At 36.4% G+C, this 24176-nt stretch overlaps 1 protein-coding gene across 4 annotated transcripts in view; it reads left to right on the top strand.

Moving 5' to 3' along the window:
- Positions 1 to 24176, top strand: part of LOC122806263 (chemokine-like protein TAFA-5) — a 576893-nt gene that overhangs the window by 76697 nt on the left and 476020 nt on the right. For all 4 annotated transcript variants that reach the window (XM_044076530.1, XM_044076532.1, XR_006365497.1 and 1 more), the window contains exon 2: positions 23088 to 23237. In XM_044076530.1, the coding sequence (XP_043932465.1) occupies positions 23088 to 23237 (150 nt within the window). The remainder of the gene's footprint in view (positions 1 to 23087; positions 23238 to 24176) is intronic.

Consider the following 24176-nt stretch of genomic DNA (forward strand, 5'->3'; position numbering starts at 1 on the left):
CTTCTCCCCCTCCTTAGAATAGATCGATCTCTTTCTGTTGTTATTCTTCCTGTTTATGAGTAACCATCTTCACCTTCTTTACTTGCCAAACAGTCATACATATTTTCTGTTTGTATCTGAACCTGTTGTACCATTAGTTCTCCCCCTTGCTGTTTTTCTTCACCATGAGACATATTTCTGTCATTTTCTGCCTTGGCTACATGTTTCATTTCACTTTCTTCCTGGATATTGTTTTCTACATATTATCTTCCCCCCTTCTCAATTACTTTGTCATGTACCCTTTCTTTTTCCATTATGGGACATTAAAAACAAAGATGGCCAGACTTGTTACATTTCCTACAAAAGGTTTCCTAGCAGTATGGGCCTTGCCCCTCACATTGCCCACGTCGTCTTTTTGTACATATGTGAGCCAAATGGTTTTTATTCTCACAACAGAAGGAGGCTTTTGGTTGGCCCCAATACCTAACGTTTGCTCTTTTCCCATTCACTATTATATTAGTTGAAATATGCTGTAATTTTCCCTAATGCATAACCAGTATAACCCACACTTCCCATCCTATGTCCATACATTTTCTTCATGTCATACACTTTATCACATTTTGTCAGAAGAAAGTTTTTACGTTCACATTTCTGAACTTCTGATTTGCAGTCAGTTTTTTTTTTATCAATTGCAAGCCAAAGTTCTGTAAACTGAAGTCTTTCTAAGGTGATATCGATATTTCTTTTTTATACAATTTCACCCATAAACTTTTCCTTATCTGAAAAAGTTTCAAAAGTTACTTCACAGAAGTAAGCGCTTATGTCTCTTAAAGTAAGTCCTAAATGCAGTATACTATTGTCCATAACATTATACCTGTCAGTAGTAGCACTGGTTTCACTTCTTACTATTGCCACTGGTCTTATCCTATTTTTTTGAAGCTGTTGCACTTCTACTCCTGTCAAGTTCCTTGACTTTCTTATGTTTCTCTGTCTCATTTCTGTCACCTACAGTACCCAGTTGCAGTTACATATGCTTAAAACTGATTACTCTATCAGCCAAGCATGCCTCTGTGCTTTCAGCCTTTGTAATCTGCTTCTGTACCATGTTACCACCTTCATCATCTGATTGCGCTTTTAACAGTCATACTCCAGCTTGCTTCTTCTCCTTCACCTGGTTCTCCTTACTTCATTAAATTCTCCGTCTGTATGTCCAGACATCCATTCTAAACTCCATAACTAGGATTTTATCTCTCTGATTTTCTGTCCTAAACTTCTGCAACAACAGTGTGTACTCCTTCCTCCATCCTGGAATTCTCCACACATTAGTCATAGCACTTTCGCACTAACTGGTGATTGAAGCAGAATAGGGATCCTTTATTTGTATATAAAAATAACTCTTAGTTACAAAATACATATTTACAAATACATATGTACAGAAATATAAATATACAAATCTGTTTACACATGTTCATAATTTCCTTTACAGTCATCCTAAATTTTCATCCCTATTAGACCCCACTCCCTTTTCCATAATCATCATTAATTTTACTTAATATTGTTGCTGACATTATAAGGGCTGACCACAAAAATAGGAAAGGTTGGGGAGTAGCAATCCTTTTCAAAAACATCCTACAAGTTACCTCCTTGGACTATACACCACCCCCAAAAATCAACGCGGAAATCCTTGCTTCCAAACTTCAGCTAAATTCTAGTAAATCCATGTACATCATCTGTATCTACTTACCTCCTGGTAATAATATCAGTATACTCGAGGATATCCTTGGCTCCCTGTCACCATACTTCCCACAAGAAACTATTATCCTAGGAGATTTCAGTATCGACTAGAAGTGTATCAGTGCCGAACATCCTACTTTCCATATTAACCTGCATGGCTTTTCACAAATCATTTCCTCCCCAACCAGAATTAATGAACTAAACAAAAAAGAAAGTATCTTAGATTGGATCCTCATAAATAAACACCACCATACTTATACAGTAGGAATTTTCCCAGACAATATCAGCAACCATTCGTTAACCTACCTAAACCTAATCAAACAAAAGACCAGTATTCCCCTTACAGCCACATATAGAACAATAATGTCCAATAAGGACTTCAAGCGTGAACTATTCCAAAATGAACTTAGGGCATGCAATTGGTCCTCCTTAAAAAGTCTCTCAGTAGAAGAGGCTGTTAAATACTTTAACACAAAATTCTTAGCCATCCTAGACCAGCATGCTCCAAAACTTACTATAAGAATTCGGGCTAAATCAGCCCCCTGGTTCTCTAAAGACACCAGACAAAAAATACTACTCGGAAACAAAGCTTGGACCAGGTGGAGAACTACCAAAGGTACTTTAGATCACCTAACTTTTAGACAAATGAGAAATGAAACACAAAAACGCTATTCACTCAGATAAAAAACAGTTTTTACAACAAAATGCAACAAAAACACCAGAGTAACCCGCAAAGGTTTTGGACAAGCATCAATAGACTGCTTCACCCAGGTCAAACTAGACACCAACCCCACTAGGTAGTCAACAGGAAAACCCAAAGCGAGCTGCTAATGACTTTAATACATTATTTACAGAAGCTATACAATCTCTTGCAAACCAGTTTTCCCCTAACAGCTCTACCCTTTCTACCTTCTTTATTAGCTCTCTCCCCACATTTCAAATACAACCTATCCCAATACACTCCATCTGTAAACTCATCCACAAACTAAAACCTTGCACCCCATCAGCTGACCAGCTACCTGCAGAATACCTGCAGAAAGCAGCTAGAGCTGTTGCCTGTCCAATAGCCATCCTCATAAACAGAATCATAAATGAGGGAACAGTTCCATCTGTCTGGAAAATCTCTCACATTATCCCCATACACAAAGGAGGGAACTCTAATGAGCATTCTAACTATCGTCCTATAGCTCTACTATCCACCTTGGCAAAAATAATGGAAAATTGCATTCAGAAACAACTACTAAACCATCTAATTCAAAATAACTTACTTGCTGATTGCCAGCATGGCTTTAGGCCATTCCATAGTACCACAACCGCCCTCCTGTCCTTCTCTAACTCCATTAACAAAAACAGAAATAATAATATTCTTACATCTGCTCTCTTTATTGACCTGTCAAAAGCTTTTGACATGGTTAACCACTCACTGCTAATAAATATTCTCAAATCTTTCTCTTGATTCTCAGGCTATAAAATGGTTCAATTTCTACCGTAGCAATAGGCAGCAAGCAGTTCTCTGGGAAAATCACCTATCCTTCCACCTGCCTGTTACTCTAGGTGTCCTCAGGGCTCCATTCTAGGCCCTCTCCTTTTCTCAATCTTCATCAATGATCTATACCTAGCTATTCCACATGCCACTTGTATACAATATGCAGAAGACTCGACAATAATTTGCTCAGCCAGTTCCTCATCTGAACGGCAATCAAAAACACAATTAGTATTTAGTATAGTTGAAATATGGTTTCTACAACATTGCCTCCTATTGAATCCTAAAAAAACAAAGCTCTATTTACTCCTACACGTAAATCCACCCAAATTAATTTCTCAATTGCATCTAGAAATGGAACACTCATATCTCCTGATATAACAACCAAACTCGTAGGAGTAACTATTGACAACCACCTCTCCTTTGATGCTCATATAAACAATACAGTAAAAACTGTCAACAAAAAAAAAATGGGCTCCCTCTACAAGATTAAACAATTCCTTACTCCACTAGCCAGATCTGCTATCGCCCACTCCCACCTAATCTCTACTATACTAACCTGTCTAAACATAATCTCCTGAAACTAGCTAAATCCTACAATAATATTGCCAGATTTGCCACTGGACAACCCATCAGAACCCATCACTGTCAGAATCTATCACAGCTAGGTTGGCTGGACCTTCAGAATCGGCTAATTTTTAACCAACTTCCAATTGCCCACAAGACCCTTTACCAGCCTCGTAAGACTCCAATACTGTCTTCCCTGATCTGTCCCTACAAAAATCTGAACACTTTACGCTCCTCTAATAAACTACTAGTTTGTACAACCAAATCCAACAACATGGCAGGGGACTCTCTCTTCTCAAATACAGTTGGGAAAAACTGGAACCTACTTCCTAGTGATCTTACATCACTTTCCTCCCTATCAGTTTTCAGACAGAAACTTAAAATATACCTCAGAAAACACTGGCTATGCCCTAGTTGCAACCCCAACTAACCATTACTTTTTTGTTACACCTTTTCATTCTTTCTCCTTTCTCTTCATAGACCAAGTTATTTACTTCTTCTGAAATGATAAATACAAATACAAGCTAAGTAATCAGCCACAAATTACTTAGGAAGAGTGTTAACCAGATAATATTTCCTACTCTAGACTGGAATAGGAAATTAACTCTTTTGTCATATGTTTTTAATTTGTACTTTGTCATATTGAAAAGAACTGTATCAGTGTGCTAAAAGTTATCATTTGTAACTGTCAAATGAATTTTTTTTTTAATAATATATTTTTATTTTGGAGCTTATCTCACTGGGCCTCTACTGAAAATGGACATATATTCAGTTGGACTAGCCCGGTCAACAAATGTAAAATAAAAATAAATAAATAATAAATAATTATTTTTCTGGTTGTTGTGAAAGTAATTTTTACACGTTAAAATGAGGAAGTTGAACTGCAGTTTTGCAAGAAAACTTAGTATAGTGGTAAATGTTCAAATAATGATGCAGTAGTCTTAACTATATGGATTATATCCTGCTAAGGAAATAACAACCAGCAGACTTATAAAGTGGCAGGGTGCCTTCCACACACCAAAACTGTTAAGGCATTTCAACTCAAGCTGACTAAAAAAGACTGGTTTGAGCGCCACTCCCTTCAAAGTTTTCATGCTAACAGAGAGTGGGAGGCTAAAGCCCTAATAAAAAATAAGGTTATTAAATAAAAATTATACAATGACTGGTTGTTAATATTCCAAAATGAGCATACTGATTGGTCAGCCCAATCAGCATGCCCGTTGTAAATCCTAGCACATACCTGTGGAAAAAGGTCCTGTCTCCTGGACTTTTTTCCATTGCTATATACTGTAACTTTTTTTTTTGTTAAAATAACTGTAATCCGGACTCCAGACATAGCAGAGACAGGACAGAGAAAATACTAGGATAATCAGGTACGTTATTCAAAACTAAAGGCATGTACCTGATTTTCTTTGTATTTCCTCCATTCTGTCTCTCTCCTACCCCAAAACTCCCCCCAATTTTTTTTTAATTAAAAAAAAAAAAAGAAAACAAAACAAAAACGGAGCAACGGAGACCTTCTTTTCTCCGTTGCTTCCTTTCCACAGCACTGATGTACTGGGTGTGCATGGGAATGCAAGTCCCATACCCATGCTCCGTACATCAAAAAAGCAACAGGATATACATCAGCCGTGGAAGGGACAGCATTGCACCGTTATATAAAGACCTTATTTAAGAAAAGCAAGTATTTTTTTCTTAAATAATGTCACTGTATAATAGCAATAAATGACAACGTCAGTGTGGTATATTAAGATTTACCCACTGTTGGCTCTATTTAATCACTTGGGCTTCTCCCTCATGATTAAACCACACAAACCATGGGTAAATCTTAATATACCACACTGAAGTAGCCAGTTATTGCCTAAATAAAACATGCTCACCCAGGTAACAAAAATATACAAATATAAGGGAATGGATGTAGGGAGGGAGCATCTAATGTTATGGTAAGCTTACTTACAACTCTAATACCTTCATTAATTATATGGATTAATGCTGCAGTAGCCTTAGCTAAAAATTAAAGGTAAATGACCATAATTTTGGCTGGCTGACTGGGGAAAGGTGGACAATGGTCCTAGCAAAGCCTATCTTACACTAGGAGAAGGAATCTAGTTTGTCGTACTTTGTAAAGCTACGTACAGAGGACCATGATGCTGCTTATAAAATACTTCTAATAAACAATCCTTTCCAAAAAGCCACAGATGAAGCCAATGCTCTGGTGGAACAAGTCCCGACCATACCTTGAATTATTTTGCTAAGGTGGTTATAACAAAAGGGTGCCGCGGTGGTACAGCGGTTGCATTGTTACCTCACAGCAAGAGGTTCTCCCGTTTGATTCTCGGCTTGGCTTGGGAGTGCCTTCTGCGTGGAGTCTGCATGTCCTCCCCGCTGTTGGGTAGCGTTCGAAAGACATGCGTACGTAAATGGGCGTGCCTTCGTTGAAGGTTGGGCGTTGAGCTGGCACCTCGGCGTTTCATAAAAATCTACTGCCAATCATTAGCGGACCGGAGTTCCGCTGTGGCGACCCCTTACTGGGAAAAAGCCGAAAAGACAAACAACAAATTGTTGCTAAAATCCATTTACCATTAAACATAGTTTCATTTGTTCTTTCATTCCACATAACCCATATAATGTAAAATAACGTTTTATCTACTCTGTTAACATATTATTTACGTCTGTTCTTATAATATCAGTATTTAATCAAATTCATGTTTATTTTATCCATGCCTTTTATATCTTCAAAAAAATTTTCTTTACATAGTTCCCCCTAACTTCTTTAATATTTTACATTTTAAAAACACATATTCCATAGTTTCTTCTTCTCGACAATGTAAACATATTTTATCACTTTTCTTTTTATATGGCATATTTCCTTTTACTGGAAATTTATCTATTACCAGTCTCCAAAAAAATATTGACATCCTACTTGATTATACATCTGCTTCTTATTTTTATAACTGTAATTTTTCACCTGTTAGATTTTCCCATGGTTTTACATAGTAATGTTTTATCATTACATTGTTATACCATGCTTCTCTATCTTTTTCTATATCATCAGTTTTTATTTTCCACAAAAGTCTGTTTTCTTGGTAACATTTTATTTTTTATTTATACATTCTTTTTCTCTTTTATTCTTTTTTACCATACCTCAATATTTATCATTATAAAGTTTACTACTAATCTCTCATCTTTTTTCATTTATCCGCTTTTAACACTTTATACAAATTTAGTAAAGCAGCATATACCACTGAGTTACTTAACCCCAAACCTACTTTTTTGTTTACATACAAAACTCTTTTTATTGGATTTAATCTAGAACCTCATATAAGTGAAAAAAATATATCTACAATAATCCCTTTTTCAAATGCTGTTGCAACATAAATACACTTGGTAAGTATGACACCTGTGCACTGGCGCAATAATCAAGGAGCCTCAGTCCTCACCACTAACAGCAGTAAGGGACGTGCACATTGGAAGGATAACAAGTACGCACACAGTAAAGTACAATTTCCCTTAAGAGCACACAGAGGTCACAGTCTGTCTTTGGCTGATTTCTCCTTTTCTCTCCAGATCCCCAGTAAGACTCCCCACTGGCACAGCTATAGGGTTCAGATCTCAGCCGACTGGTCAAGCCAAAATCTCCAGCACCCTCTCTGTCCAAACAGTGCTTTGTGACCCTGCCCAAGTAGCTGACACACACAGTTTGAGATATGATTTATATACAAACACACAGACACTTCTGGGGAAGGCTGGCACAGGTTCACTAGCTATGCCGCCTTCTGCCCAGACTATAAGGTAGTACCGACTGCCACCATCCACTACTATCAGCTGCTATAAAGGCCCTTACCAAAGGGTGTCCAATTCTGCTATATAATGTTACTGTTATCCAAACAGTAAATGTGACTGAGACTTGAATGCTATTGGAGTGGCTTGTACAGTAACACCAAATACATGCAAGTACTGTAAGAGCTTAAATTATCTCTACACAAAACAGCTACAGTTAAAAGGTTTAAATATATTTAATAATAGTAATGTCTTTCGGCTTTTCCCGGGTAGGGGTCACCACAGCAGAACTCCGGTCTGCTAATGACTGGCAGTGGATATTTACGGTGCCGAGATGCCAGCCCGATGCCCAACCTTCAAAGAAGGCACACCCATTCATGCACACACCTACAGGCATGTCTTTATACGTCAACTTGACCGTGGGGAGGACATGCAGACTCCACACAGAAGGCGCTCCAGCTGAGAATCGAACGGGAGAACCTCTTACTGTGAGGCGACAACTCTAACCGCTGCACCACTGCGGCCCTAAGCACAAGACAATACTTATTAACTCAGCACAGTGACAGAGAGTTCAGAAATCACAGGAAATATTTTAAAATAACATAGTAGGACACTCTCACATAAATATAGAAAACATCTACACTAATCTTGTTATATTCCTATCTGTAATGTTAAGATCTAAGTCTTACAGAGCAATGCAAGTGCTAGTGAGTTGTTGTCAGGAGTCAGAACAAAATACAAAGTGCACTCTTTCTCTCTGATATAGTTCTTAAATTAATAATACACATTACTGCTGGGTTAGCTAGATGACATCCCTATTTGACACTTGGATCTAGTTCCCAGGCTAAACAGATAACAACAGAATTTAACATGTCTCTGTCAAAAATACTTATCTCTCAGATGTACAGTTGCTAGGAAGTCACAGAGCAATACAAAAACACTTTACATGTGAAACCTAGTAATTATTTCTGTCTTAAGACAATAGAATTTCCAGCTGCAGACATTCTGTCTTCTAGCTGAGATAACACACAGTCATAAAACTCTTTACTTATCAGCTTATTTTCTTAGAGTTTGCATGTTAACTCTGTATGCCCCAGTGTCTACAATGAAAACATACATTTGCATTGGCATAGAGTTTATACACATTTCTGCTGTTTTCCAGCAGGGTGCACTGTGGTTACATTTTTTGAAGCTCAGCACATAACACCGTTTTCTTAAATTTGTCAGACAAGCCTGTGGATCATATTAATATTTACAAATGACATAGAATTATTTACAAAATTCTATCTAGCTGGGCTGGCAGCAATCACAGTAAGTATGATATTTTTCCTTTAGTACTGAATTTATCAAATATGCCCTTTTCTGAATGATAATTTATATGTTCTCCAGAAAAGACGTTTGCTTTATTTCTTGTATTGTTTTTCCCACTGAATTCTACTTCTGTCTTTATTCCCAAATTTTATACCCAACACACAAATTTCATTCATTGTAAAATATATACCCCCAATCTTTACTACGTTACCTAAACCTTTACTTTTCATTTTATTTATATCCATCTCCAGACACTCGGTTGTGTAAATTACTTCTTTTATCCAATTTTTATTTTTTGCAATTATTATAATGTCATCTGCATATGTTAACAGAACTGTTAACCCTTTAGGTGTTCTATACCACGCCTCCTTCATTTTGTAATTTATTTCACATGCTGTCACATTCATAACTAATGCAAAGAGTGTGCAGCTCATTGGACATCCCTGTCTTACACCACTTGTCATATGCACCTCTTGGCTTAACCAGCCATTTACAAGTATTTTTACTTTGTTCCTGGCCTAAACACCTCGGTGTCTATTAAACCTATTTTGAATAACAGGAAACGTTAATAAGTTGATTCCCTGAATATTATGAATTATTATTATGAATTCATTATTCTAGTTTTTCATTATAGTCATGATTTACTATGTCCTAATCTAATGATCGTTGTAATTATTTTGTTGTGTTTTTATATTTATATTTATAGGATCTCAAAATATTTCCTACTTTGATACGTTTTGGTATTTTCTTATATACCACCTCACATACATAGATCTTTTTTGTTTGTATACTTTCACATCTTCATCAATTATCAATTTATGCTAGATCATGGTACCTTTGGTTTTTTTGGATTCTTTAGATTTTTCCACCTTTTTAAATCTGTAAATAGAGTATTTGAATCATTAAATAATAAATAATTAGTTAAATAATAAATAAATGACCTGTTAATAACTTAGGGTTACATCTATTGCTTAGTTATTTAGTTTTGTTGTTTTTACTTCCTAATATTTGATTATAGTATCATTTAATCTTATTATTACTACTCACATTTCATATACATCACACTTATTATATTATATTACATTCACATTGTTTTTACATACACTTTATATTCATTCAGCTAAGCATATATTTATTTGCATACAGCATGTACCCAGTAGATTTTCCATATATATAGGTAGACTTGCTGGTCCGCAGTTATACTTATGCATTATTTAAATTACAATAGTTAGTATAATTTAAATTACAACTATTAGCACAGTGATCTTACATATTTATTATTTGTATTTTATAACATTGCCAGTTTACTATTTTTAAAAAGTTCCTTTACTACTCTGTATGTGCCCAACATTTGTTAAATAGGCGCGAATAGTGCAGCATGTGTATTTTCTTGTAACATTTCTTTGCTCAAGATCTATCAAATGTATATATATATACACATTTTTTTTGATCAGTTCTTTACGATAGCTTTTCATGCTAGTGTTTCATACCACCTCCTAGGCTAGCTTTCAACGCTTCCGTTTAAGACTGAGTTTAATGTTATTGTTTCCGTAACCCTATAACATCATTTTATGAAGTGCTTTATTAGGTTTTAGCACTAGTTTAAATTATGTGCTTTCAGCATGCATTCATACAATCACCTAATGCTTATGCATTACTGTATTTTGTCTTATTTCAGCCTTGTGCTAAAATTGGTTTTGGAATTTTTGTTTATTCATCCTACATACAAGTAGGTTTTTATATCTTATAACTTCAATTCACTTAGTAACCTATCTGAGTATTGACTTTTTTAACTATGGTACTAACCAATGTTTTTATTTGTCTGTTTGGTTGTTTGCCTTTTATATACCATATAAATGTATGTGCGTTGGTCTTAATCTTGGTTCCTTTAAATACCTGATTGTATTAATTAATTAGTCATTAGATAGTTGTCTTGGCTAATTATTTTACTATATAAGCAAGCTAGTGGGTATAAATGTTATCTGAAGAAGCGTGGTTGTATCCACACGAAAGCGCTTATCATCCCACTTGTTAAAATAAAGTTTTTTTTGTTTATTTTCATCGTTACTCCTTTCATTGGATTTACTATTTGGTCAAGAGAAATTGTTACTTGCTGTTTCGTGGAGAGATCAGTTTCTGCTTTTATACATTTTTACTTTGTTACTATAAGCTGACATCATAATTTCCTAACTTTCTCACTTATATTCTTTCATTATTACCCATAAGATTTCATGTCCAATTGTGTCAAATGCCTTATTAATATCTCCTATTATGATTTTGCTTCTTCTTCTTTTCTGTTCAATCTAGCCACAATTTGTCTATAATAATTCTTGACAACCCTTCCCCTTTATACTATATATGCTATTTTCTATAATATTTCCATTTTAGTTTCAAATCTCTTTTGTATTATTTTCATAAAGATCTTATAATTATTATTATTCAGTACTATTAGTCTCCAGTTTTTTAATTATCTTGTATTTTCCTTGTTCTTTATGTATTTAAGTATTCTACTACATAATTTTTTATGCATAAAACCTTAATTTAACCATTTATTCAAAATCTTTAAACATTTTTTTTTTGCCAATCCTTTAAATTTTATACATTTTGTACCCTATTCCAGCTGGGCCTGCAGACAAGTCTATATTTTCTTGTCCTAATACTTTGTCTAGCTCATGTAAAGACATTTCCTTTTCCAATTCTTTGTTCTCTTTTTCTGTTCTTTTTTACTTTCCATGTTTTTTTTTCCACTACCTTCTTTTTTTCTTTAAACATTTTGTGCACTAGTCATAATCTTTTCCTTGGTTCTTTTTGTTTCTCCTTTTAGATTTTTTATTTCTCTCATTACACTACCGTCATCGTTTGCTAATCTGGTTAAGTAACTTGATACTTCTCTTTTTCCTTGTAATAAATATATTTGCTTATATAACAATGCTTGTATTTTTTTCTTGAGTTCTATCATATATCTCCTTTTCTTTGTCAAAACACTTTGTCATGTTCTAAATCTTCCAATTCATCGTCATATGTTCTTTTATATTTTTCTTTCTCTACTTTTCTCCCATTATATTGCCACTATAAAAACATTTTTTTTATATTTTTCCTTAATTATCATCCAACATTCAGACCAATTTTTATAAAATGTTCTCATGGTAATATGATCTTTCCATGACTGTATTACTAATCTCTTTCCTTCTTCATTCCATGTTTTTTTTGTTTATCCTTTTTTATTCCTTTGCCTTTATATATATATATATATATATATATATATATATATATATATATATATATATATATTCCTTGTTTTCTTTTATCTCTAGCCATATTGCAAGATGATCAGAAAATCCTGTTTCAGCTACCTCCCCTTCTGCTATAACTAAACCTTCTGAGACTATAAAATTTATTTCAGTTGTTTACATACACCTTTTTAAGTCCATGAATTTTTGTCCCAAAGTTTTAATTTACCACATCTTAGAACTTCTATCATTTTTCTTACATTTCCTTTCTTTTTACGCTTGTCTCTTAAATCACAGTCTCTTGTCTTTATAATATTCATATTTATCTGTACATAGTCTAAAATCTGATTAAATAAGCTTTCCCTTTCCTTACAGTTAATATAAGCATATAATGTTATAATTCTATATACTTGTTCTTTTAATTTTAAATCTACAGTCTAATGTCTTTACTGTATTTCTACATAATATGGCTATTCCAGAATATCTCTCAATTCCCAAATTCCAAATTATCTTTCCTCTCCAAAGTTTCTGTTTGTAATCTTTCTTCATTTGTTAAAAATCTTTTGTCTTCTAATATTATTGCATTTACATCCCCATGTATAACACCACTGCAAATTTCCTATTTTCCTTAGATTCATGGTTTCATAAGTTCATAGCTGATTACTAGGCTAGCATTCTTAACAGGCCATTATAAGCCTAACCAGTTTCATTCTGTAAGGTGAGAATCAAACATTGTACCTTGTGTTTGTGAGTCAAATACCTTAACCATTATACCAACACCTAGTCTTTAGCTATATATATTATTTGTCATCCATTTCCTTTTTTTTTCTTTTGTACTTATCCCTTTAAATTTTATTTTTCTGTCTTTTAGCCTTTTACCAGTATAATTCTTTTTTTTCCCTTTTACTACTTACCAGTTTGACTTTTTCATCAATTATTTCAGACGTTTCTTTTATATCCTCTTTATTATTTTTTATCATCTAATTTTTCTTCTACTACTACTAAAATGTATTCTTTTTGTTCCTGTTCTTCTCTTTCTTTTTCCTTAGTTTTGTGATACATCTATAAATGTCCAATTTTGTTACATTTATGACATTTCTGTTCACATTTTTTGCATCATGTCCAATCTTCCCACCAATGTAACATTTTATATGTCCTTCTTTCCCACAAAAAAAAAACATGTTTGGGTTGTCCCCAGTATTTTAACACCTCTATTCCCTTCCAAGTTTATCATGCTTGGTGTATGTATAGTTTTTCTCTTTCTACTTTTAACACTATATTATAATCCAGGGCACCTGTCCATAAAACCCTTTTGTCATAAACTTTTGCAATATCTAGTACTACTTTACATAAAGCTTTCAAATGTCATTTCAAAGTCTCTCTTTCTAGCTCTCTCTGAAATTGTACACACATTTTCTTTTTTGTTTCCCTGTTAAACGCTTTTAGCACATAAAGACTCCGTGGGTTACAGTCTTTCTTTTTCATATTCTCCAAGAAAATTTGCCATTGACAAAACAGTCTGAAATATGTCACAAAATATATCTTTGTCAATAAGAATAAATGTTCTTACCTGATGTGCTTTTACACTGCGGTGATGGTGCTCCAGTAGCGGTCACCTCACAGTAAGACCTTGTCCTGTTCGATTCTCAGCTAAAGCGTCTTCTGTGTGGAGACATGCGTGAATGGGGGTCCCTTCGTTGAAGGTTGTGCGTCAGGGCTGGCAACTCGGTATGTAAAAATCTACTGCCAATCATTAGTGGACCGGAGTTCCGCTGTGGCGAATCCTAACTGGGAAAAGCCGAAAGATACAACAACAACCTGGTGTGCTTTTACAACCAAAGGAACGATTCCCACACTTTTGCTTTGAATCCTTACCATGTACTTCCATTCTTCATTTTCTTCTGCCTTTTCTGCTACTCCGCTTTTGCCTTTTTTAACTTTCTCTGCATACGTTTTTTTTTTTCCAATTCTGCAGGATTGTCTCTGCATCCTCCTTTTGTATTTTCTCCATAATTATACCCAGGAAATATCTCTTTCATTTTCTGGCTAATTCTGCACAACCATTTCTTTATGTAAATCATCCCGCAATCCTCCTGACTGGAGGATTGTAATTATACATCCATCATTTGCTGACTCATCTTCATCAAGCAGGTTTCTCTGAAACATTTCCTCAGAATCCTGCACACATTCTTCGGTCTCGGTTATTTGCTTTCTCCTTCATTTCTTTCACTACTCCATCATCTCCTTCTCTCTCCGTCTGCCTTCCTGTTTCTCTGAGCTGCCTCTGCACCTGAAATGGAAACAGGAAGTGCTCCTCCAAAATAGTTCCCACTCACAACAGTGTCTAGTAGGGTAAGTTCCCTGGTGTCCTTACCAAATTTCCCTTGGTAGTAGTAATATCACCTTGGGTCTTCCTTGAAAAGGGACTACTAGCCTAATTGGTAAAAAAAAATATAAAACAAATAAAGCAGTTTGCAACAGTTTCACAGCAGAAGAGAAGAGCTTTTTTCTGCTCTGATCCTGATGCAACATTCAGATGTACTGAAAAGATCAAAGAAGGTCTTCATCTGTCAACTGAATTGTGTGTTCAGAAATATTTTCTCTGTTACTTCATGAAGGATAGGTCACATATTTCACTATGAAAGCCAGTTCACTACTGTAGTTATTCCTTCACAGTGCCATGTACATATAACACATGGGAATTTACAAATGCTGGTAGACATACTGTTCGTACCCCGATAAGTGATAACCTGCCCCTGCTTCTCTTCCCTTATATAGACATTGTCTAATAAAACACAAGAGAATGCTTTGCAGAACTGCTTGTTTGTCTGTTTGGTTAGCACTCCAGTCCAGTGCAGACAGACGTTCTGCACTGAGACATGCTTGTTTCTAAACCAGCTTCATTTTCTTGTACCTGTGCTGGCCTAGAAAGTCCTAGAATCTGCATTTTTGAACAAATAAACCAAAACTAGTAACAAAATGCCATACTGAGATATTTAACAGTTACTAACTTGGAAACTTGTCACTGTGTTTTCCATGAGAGGAGGGAACTGCTTTCCCATGCAGTACTTATGTGCAAACTTGGTGAAGGTTTGTTCTGGGGGTGAGAGGCAAGTTGGGATTATGAATTTACAGTGTCAACTTGTTGTATTCATCTGTTGCTGAATGATTGTATCCTTTTTTACAGGCTTTCATTTTTTTAAACAAGAAACATCTTTATTAAATCATCGCCTGTAATATAGGCAGTCATACATTCATATAAATAAAAAACAAACCATATTGACATAATCCCCGCTGCATGCATTTTACATTACAAACCATATTGACAAAATTGTAGATGCAAACATTTTACATCACTTATCTACCCAATCATTGTCAAACATTACATAGCTCATTCAAGCCCTGTCTTTTTTTAACTCTCATTCCTCCCCTGTATGTATTGTTCCAATAATTCCCATTTTCCTATGGAATTTACACCTACCCTATTTTAAAGATCCCAATTCCAGTTGTTTTATCTGTTACTATATTCACTACTTCTAGTATATTTGGTTTAGAATTTAATTTCCATTTTCTAGTAATTGCTTTTTGGCAGCCACCATAATTACACTCAACAAGGCCTTATGTGTAGGCAATTCCAAATCAGTATTGTAGTGCAGAAAAATCATTTCTCTAGTTACGCCAATTTGTTCACCCAGTATCTCTGAAGGAGTAGTCTGCAGGGAATCCTTAGTCTTCCAGTTCATTATGCTCCCAGAAAACCTGTTCTCATTTACCTCTTTCTTCCCCATCACACCTCCAACATTTACTGTCTACCCGAGGAAAAATTCTCTGGAGTCTACTTGGAGTATAAAAATATCTATGTAAATATTTCCAAGCAAAAATCCTAAATCTTCTAGATTTTGTTGTATATTTGGGAGACATACATATATCCCCACATTGTTTCTTTGTGAATTGCTTATCTATCTCTCTTCTCAATCCTTTCTAACCTCCTCTGATTGATTCTTATAATTATCATGCAGTATTTTATATGCTGTACTAATTATTCCTTTTTTAATGGCAGTTTCTGTTCTAGATTCTACTAAAAACTCTACCAGTCTGGTGTTTCATTTATGACCCACTTAATTCTTTCTCTTTGCCTATACACTGATATCAATCCTTGAAAGGGAAGGCGATCTCTAACCTACAGCGCAAATAAATTCTTGGCCTCTTCCCATTTCTAGTTATTTGCTCCTACTACTTTGGTTCCTTTGCCAGTTTTCTCCAATTAATTCTAGCCCCCTCTTGCTAATTGTGTGTATCCCAAATTGTAGTCATCCCTATAGACAGAATCTCCTTTCTCCATTCCAGTGTTGGTTTAGTTCTTAGAATACTTTCTGCTACTTTATGTGTATAACATTTGTATGATTGTTGTTATTCTCCATAAAGATCTGCATCTAAACTCCCAGTCTGTCCTTGTGTCTTGAGCCCCCCCCCCGTTTCATCATCATTATCATTCATTTCCACTTTGAATTATAAGTTTCTGCTTGTGCTATGTATAGGAGTCTTGAGCCCCCCCCCCGTTTCATCATCATTATCATTCATTTCCACTTTGAATTATAAGTTTCTGCTTGTGCTATGTATAGGAGTCTTTTAACTGTGTAGCTCTGAAATACCCCTTCAAATCAGGTAATCGCAATCCACTTTGTTCTGTTGGAAGAATCAGCTTATCCCTGTTGGAAGAATCAGCTTATCCCACTTGACTCCTGCTGTCTATCCCTCTCAGATAACGTCCTTCAGCTCTTTATTAATTGCTAGCCACAATTTGTCCTTTGGTTGATAAAAAATATGTCTGACCTGTGTATAAGACTAAAGGGACTAAAACATTTTAACTTCTTGTATCTTACTATCCATATCCATATAAAAGAGCTTCCAATTTCTCAGTTTTTGTATTATCTTTTGTTTAGTCTCTTCCCACATATCCTTAGCTGCCACACTGGAATCCTTTTTAATCCAAACTCCTAAATACTTCCTTTTATCATGTCCCCATAAATATGGATATTGCTGAACCAATTTGTGTGAGTATACACCATTTATTGCTATTGCCTTTGTTTTAGCTTCATTAATTTTGTATCCCGAAAAGATTTGAAACTGTTTCAAAATATTCCACAACACTGTAATACCCATTTCTTGTTTTGTCAGGTATAAAATAATATCTGCAAGTAGCGCCAGCCTTTCCAGACTACCATACCAGTTATATCCTTGAATTTGAGTCCCTTATTTTCTTTGTCAGTGGTTCTAAATAAAATGCAGATAAGAGAACAGCCCTGCCTTGTTCTTCTGCTGAAGCAGAAATTATCAGGGAGGACCCAGGACCAGACAAATATTAATGTTTGCCTATGATCTCTCATATATGCTCCTAATCAACTTTATAATTTTATCAGGGAATGCAAATGCCTCCACTCCTCTGCTGCTAAACTCCCAGCTTACTCTGTCAAATGCTTTCTTTGCATCAAGACCCACCAAAACTGTGGCATTTTCTTATATTCTGCTTCTCTCTGGATCATCAGCGTTTTGTTAATGTTGTCAGATGTTTCCCTCCCCTCCACAAAACCACATTGATCCATATCTATTAATTTGTAGCATCGCTTTTGCCATTCTTTTACCAATTATAGACATAAACACTTTATAATCATGATTTAATATTGAAATGGACCTGTATGAAGCTGGATCCGATAGATCTTTACCCTTTTAAGGTATTACAGCTAATTCTTACTTCTAAACCATATCTCCCTTTTTTATTTCCACCCTATTTTTAAACTCTAATTTTATCCCACTTCCCAGCTATATTTTCAGAAGAAATTTTTAGCTTCTCTAATAGTGCCTGAATAGCTCAAAACTCTAGACACAGATCATACTAAGGAGTCTAAGTGACTGAGTACAGTGAGAGGGTTGCCAGGTTGTCCGGATGAGTGAGGGTTTTGTAACCACTAATGTTTTTAGTTAGAAATCTTTGAGTCTTTCAAGCTCAGTGATACGTTTTGACAAATACTTGCCAAAAGGACCATTATACTCAGTAATGGGTCTGATAACAGCTGTGTAAAGGGGAGTAAAGACCTCTTTTGATTTAGAGGAGATGCCTATGCAAATTAGGTAAACCAGATAGAAGGATTTCCAAATTACTACAGAGAAATGATGGTCACAAGATAGGGAATTATCAACGTGAATGCCTAAATCCCCTATGGCAGTGTCTGATTGGAGGGGTGTGTTGCCTGTATAATTTGATGTGGAAAAGTTTTGTTTACCAAAACGAGTATACTACATTTTTTCACGTTTAGTTTGAGAATGTTGTCCTTGTACTTGTTACTAACATAGCCTAACCCATGTTGTAGCAGTTATGAGTCAATGGAGGAAAGAATAACCTAGGTTCATGGGCAAGTACTAGGCAATCAGTCAATAGACCAGTATAACTTTAGCCAAAAAAACATATTCAGAAATTTCCTCCAGCCTTAAAGAGGGCAACACAAGCTAGACTGGAGGAGACTCTGAGGCTGCCCATGCAGTTATCCAAACATGTAGTGGATATTTGTTCCAGAGGTGGAAGACGCGTCGGGATATGTGTCTTTCATGGCACTGTGTCTTATTTATCTTGATGGAAGGTTTGGTTCTTTTAATGGGGTAGTGGAGGAACCATTTGTCCTGCAAAGAAATAGGATGTAAAGGAGGGTTATATCTTTCATGACTATAACGGATAGACACAGATCCCCACAATGGAGTCTGTAACAGACAGATTGTAGAGCAAGGGCTGCCGGTCTCTCTGGATAACTAAGGGCCTGAGGCCACTAATCTTTTTAGTTAAGCATCTCTGAGGTCTCGAGTGATATATTTAGGCAAATGCATTCCAAAAGGGGCATTGAATTCCATAATAGTGTGAAGAGATATGAGTAAGACCTCATTGGCTATAGAGGATAATCCATTTGTAAAGTAGAGGAGCCAAATAGAACAGAGACATGATTGATGGTCAAATGATAGGGCAGTATCAACTATACCAGGATCCCTTACAACAGTGGCTGATTGAAGGGGTTTGTCAGTTTTATGGAATGATGTGGAAATGTTTTGTTTACCAAAATTAACAATACTACATTTTTCATATTTAATTTGAGACCATTGTCCTTGCACCATTTGTAACATAGTCTAAACAGTTTTGGAACAATTGTGAGATAGTGGAAGATCGAATAACAACTCCTAATTTATAGTAATATGGCAACTTAGATGACCATTGGCCAGAAGTTTAGGCTTGAATCTCTGAGAAGTACTGAGAGGGCCCAACAATGAGCCATGTGGAATATCACTGGTAAATTTTTTCTCTCAGATGTAAAACCTGTGACTCGAACCACATGGTTTCTCTCAGACAACTTATTAGGCATCCAGTGCATGACCTAATGGTTCTTATTGAGATATACAAGTCTGTCAATAATACCTACATGGAGAATTATGTTTGAGACCTTGCACAGGTCCAGATATGGTGTAAGTACTGCATAACTGCTAGTTATGGCTCCAGTGACATTTTCAAAGAAATTAAAGAAAAAGAGGCAGGACCTGCCATTGATTAAGCCAAATTGATGTGGGTCTAGGATTAAGAGATTTTCATTTTCCAGATTAATGAGGTTAGTGATAATGTATTCGATATGAGGCTAGTGATGCATTTATAGCTATGAGGGTTCATGGTTGGGCCACTGTTGTCCAATGGCATTACAGTGTCTGTTTTCTAGACTTTGGAAACGTAAACACTGGTGGATTTATGTAGGTTAATTAGGCCATACTCGGTACTGATAATTAGGCAGCATGGTATGTTGGCAGGTCTCATGAATTAGATGTTCCTAACTTTTGAAAGGCCTTAGAGAACATCTTTCATAGTAATTAAAGGATGGTTGAGAGAGTGGAATGTGTAAAATAGCCATACATGTGTGTGGAGCAAATTTGCTCTAAATTTCTTGGCTAGGGGATTAGCCATTTCCACCATCATTGTGGACTAACTTTGAACATTGTTTAATGTTAGTTTTTAAGTAACCTCCTGACACAATTAATGTGGTTAAGAAAGATTTGTGGTTATTTTTGATTTCATTGAGAACATTAAGCTCATTTCAGCTTTAAGCTTTCTAATGTTTGTCTTAAACACTTTGCTCTTATGGTAGGTAGAATGAGACTTCTTATAAATATTAAGTAATTTCTTTGTCTATTTATATAATTTTTATGCAGTTATTCCACCATTGGGAGTTTGTTTTTAAATGTCTCACTATATTTGGCACAGAGAGGCTGTTTTATTAGTACTACTATTTAAGTGATGGTGTCAGAGGCATAGGCAGCAGCTTTAGCAGTGGGATCTGTCAGAAGAGGATTACAGCAGAATTTGTTAGGTCGTTAAGTTACTGAAGGTTTGCCTAGCCTCAGGGCATAGGGGGATGGGGCTCAGACTGCTACTCAGGTGTCTGGGGTTTGATTAGCAGCCTTGGTGCTGGAGGAGCCATACAAGGAAAAGGTGAGAGGCTAGCCCAGTCTTCTCCTTGGGAGGGAGGGTATGGTGAGGTTTGTGTGCTTTCAGAGGCACATAGGATGGTGTGATCTCCCTGGCAGGGACAGAAGAGACCACCTGTCATGCTGCAGGAAGAAGGACATGGCTGCTTGGAAGCAATGCCTTGCACAAGTGATGGGACACCTTTGCCATCAGCCTGTTGCCTGTCCCCTGCCTGGCACCTTGATGAGCACATATATTCTTAGGGCTGGGGAGAAAAAAAAACTTCAAAACACCCTAATGGCATGGTTATGGCAACTCCTCTTAGTTGGGTCTTGCCTGGTGAGAGAACAAATAGATTGTGATAGTCCAATCAAGTGTCTGATGGCTGGCAGGCAGTGGAGGCAAAAAACAAAAGGGTTTAAATTTTGGCATATCCCAAAATGCAATTGTAAAGAAATCATAAATGGGCAACACACAGTAGGTACAGGCCCACATTAACCTTATTTAGTGCTTTCATCTCTCATATTATTCACACAGCAATTTAAAAAGATTTTCTTTATCCCTTTGTAGAGAAAGTACCATTTTTGTCAAGGAAAGGATTACTAATTTTTGGTGTGATTAACAAGTGAAGATGATATGTATGGAAGTGTGTGATAAGTTGCCAGATTTCTGAGGAAAAGATTAAGGGTACTAGGACCCTTATATGTGTCCCAGTAGAAAGGTGGCATGTTTAATGGGGATTTCTGCTAAGGCGTCAGGATAGCTCTCCTGTTCAGAAGGGAACATATAGAGTGTTCTATAGGTATCTATGAAGGGGTCTACTTCAGAAGACTGAAAAAACAAAAAGAGTTTATCCCAAAAGACTGAAAATTCAAAATATTGATTGATGGAATTTGTCTGTTCTCCACTGTTGTGAGATCTTGGGATTCGTATATATAGTTAGCAGGGGGTGTGAGGGTTGCAGCACCCCACTTGAGTGGTGCAGGGGGCTTGCCCACTGCATTAAAAATGTGTTTAGTATTTTGAATATTCAGTCTTTTCTTGATTCAATCTTTTGGTTTGTCCGTCTTCTGAAGTAGACCCCTTTGACATGTTAATTAGTATTGCTTAGGCTGGTTTGGCATCTAGAAGTTCAAATTTGGTGTCCAGAAGAATTATTCCTGAGGTGATGGTGTCCTTGACTAATGCTGATACTCTCTCACAATTCACAGTGGGTTTGAAGATATGATGTGCACTAAACTCAGGAATAGAGTGCTTTCATTGCTTTGAAATCATTACAGTTATCTGCAGACTTAGATAACCATAGGCCAGGAGTGTTGGCCTGAAGATCTGAGAAATAGATGTCAAATAGGAGAGGAACCAACACTGAGCCTAGGGTCAAAAAGGAGACGGGCCAACACTGAGCATGTAGTATACCACTGGCAGTTGTTTTTTTTTTTTTCTTTTAGAAGTGGCACATGCAACTCTAACCACTTGGAATTTGTCAAGCAACCAGCTTCCCACAGCCCAGCATATAGATTTTTATTAAAATCTATAAGTCTGCCAATGATGCCAGGGAATAAGCTCAAAGGCTTAGGCCAGGTGCAGATATGGAGTATGTATTTCATAACTGCTATCCTCTGCTTCAGCAACTTTTTCAAATAAATTAATGAGGTTAAAGAGGCAGGACCTACCTTCGACAAAGCTGAATTTGTTGGTCCAGAGGTAAGAGATTATGAATGCCCAGATTAATGAGGCCTGAGAACACATTCTATAGCTTTAAATCAGGCTGCTGAAACTAATGGGTCTGTAGTTACCAGGATCCCTGGAGTGGGTCACCATTGTGTAACAGCAATGTAATAACTGTTTTCCAGACTCTGGGGATGTAACCTGTGAAGAAACTTAGATTAAAGAGTTTAACAGTTCAGATAGTCCGTATTTGATGTGGATAATTGGGCTGCCTGCAAAATGTACACAACTGTTCCAGAGTGCCTGGTGTATGAAGTTGCAGCATTTTTTTCAAGGTATAAGGCCACCTGGCCTTAAGCCACTTATTCTTTTATAGCTGTGGTGCTTGTATCAAACTCTCTAATGCATATGTCTTATTATATGTGCAACTTGCATACGGGGGTTGAACCTCATACGGACATTGATACCTATGTGTGAGGATGATAACAAAAGCCAACTTGTGGTGTTTCACGTGCATCTGTTGGTGGCAATCATCAACCCAGGATTTGCAAATAGGGGCAAATCACTAGAGAGATTATCTTCTTATAAAGTCTGTAGTAAAATAAGCCATAAATAGAGCTCTGGTGCCTGTTTCTTACCAAGGTTACACGAAAAACACATTGGTTATATGAGTAGTTTAGCAGGAGCAGGATGTGGATGTGAGTTTCCAGATATCCTGCCTACTGTCCTGTGTTGGGGTATCATCATTCTTTGGAACGTGCTAAGTCTCACTTGCATGCTGTGCACATACAAGATGATCCAAAGTAGCTGATGAAAGAACGCTAACTCTCCTATGGCTTTTCAGGTCACCTGGCTGTGGACACCTGTGAAATTGTCACACTAGATATGGACAACAGTCAGCCACGAAGAATGATTGCCAGACAGACAGCAAGATGTGCCTGTCGGAGGGGACAGATAGCTGGCACAACGCAAGCAAAACCTGCCTGTGTGGATGGTAAAATCATTTTACTTAAGTAAAGAAAGAAAGTATTTTTAAGTAATTGGTAGTTCTCTTAAGTATTTATATATAACCAAATTAGTGTGTTGTGATATTTAATTTAATTATCAGGGAGGTCTTAGCTAAGTAGTTGAAGCACTTAAAAAGTTTACAAACTTCTTAACTCGCATAGCAAGTACATGTTTCTAGCAAGATTTGTCTTACATTTTCCAAGCAACTTATTTTGAGCCATAAAGCTATGTATATCAAGTAGTAGTCTCAGATAGTTAAGACTGCCAGTGGTTATGCATTCCTGTAAGGTATCCCTTCTCATGATGTGCAGTAGAACATTCGCAGTCTGGTCAGAGTGTTAGCCTGGCTTCCATGTTCCTATAAAAACTATTTACATCTCACTAGTGGTACTGATGAAGAAAGGAGGAACTTGAGAGTTGGCTGGCTGGATGACACCAATGGCCAGTCAGAAGATCTGGGAGCAATTATTAGAGTCAGTAAGAACTTCTCGCAGCAGCAGTTTGGCTAAAAGGTGTGACTGAATTATAGCCGTGCATTTCACACATTAGGCAGTCAGCTGCCACAATGATCCACACTGCAGTAAAGAAGAAAAGGTACAGCAAAAATAGGTATTCCTGGAGTACTGACTGCTGACAGCATATGGCAGAGATCAAACTCCATTTATGGCAGCAGTTGTAAAGTCACTCTGGGTTTGCCATATCTCATAGTGTGCCGCATACCACCATGGAAATTGATCTGCAACGACTTTGGGCTTTATTATATTATTATTATATTATATTATAAAAAATGAAGGCTGTAAGGGGGCAGAGAGTCCACATGTGAGGATTTGTGGGGAAGCTCTTCCCCAGGGTACACTCAGAGTTTGGATTTATGATACATGTATACCACACCTATTGACCGTGGAGGGTTAAGTCACATCCATGG

The sequence above is a fragment of the Protopterus annectens genome, chromosome 7.part0 (assembly GCF_019279795.1).
Source record: "Protopterus annectens isolate FY-2018-M chromosome 7.part0, PAN1.0, whole genome shotgun sequence".
In the NCBI taxonomy this organism is placed as follows: Eukaryota; Metazoa; Chordata; order Ceratodontiformes; family Protopteridae; genus Protopterus; species Protopterus annectens.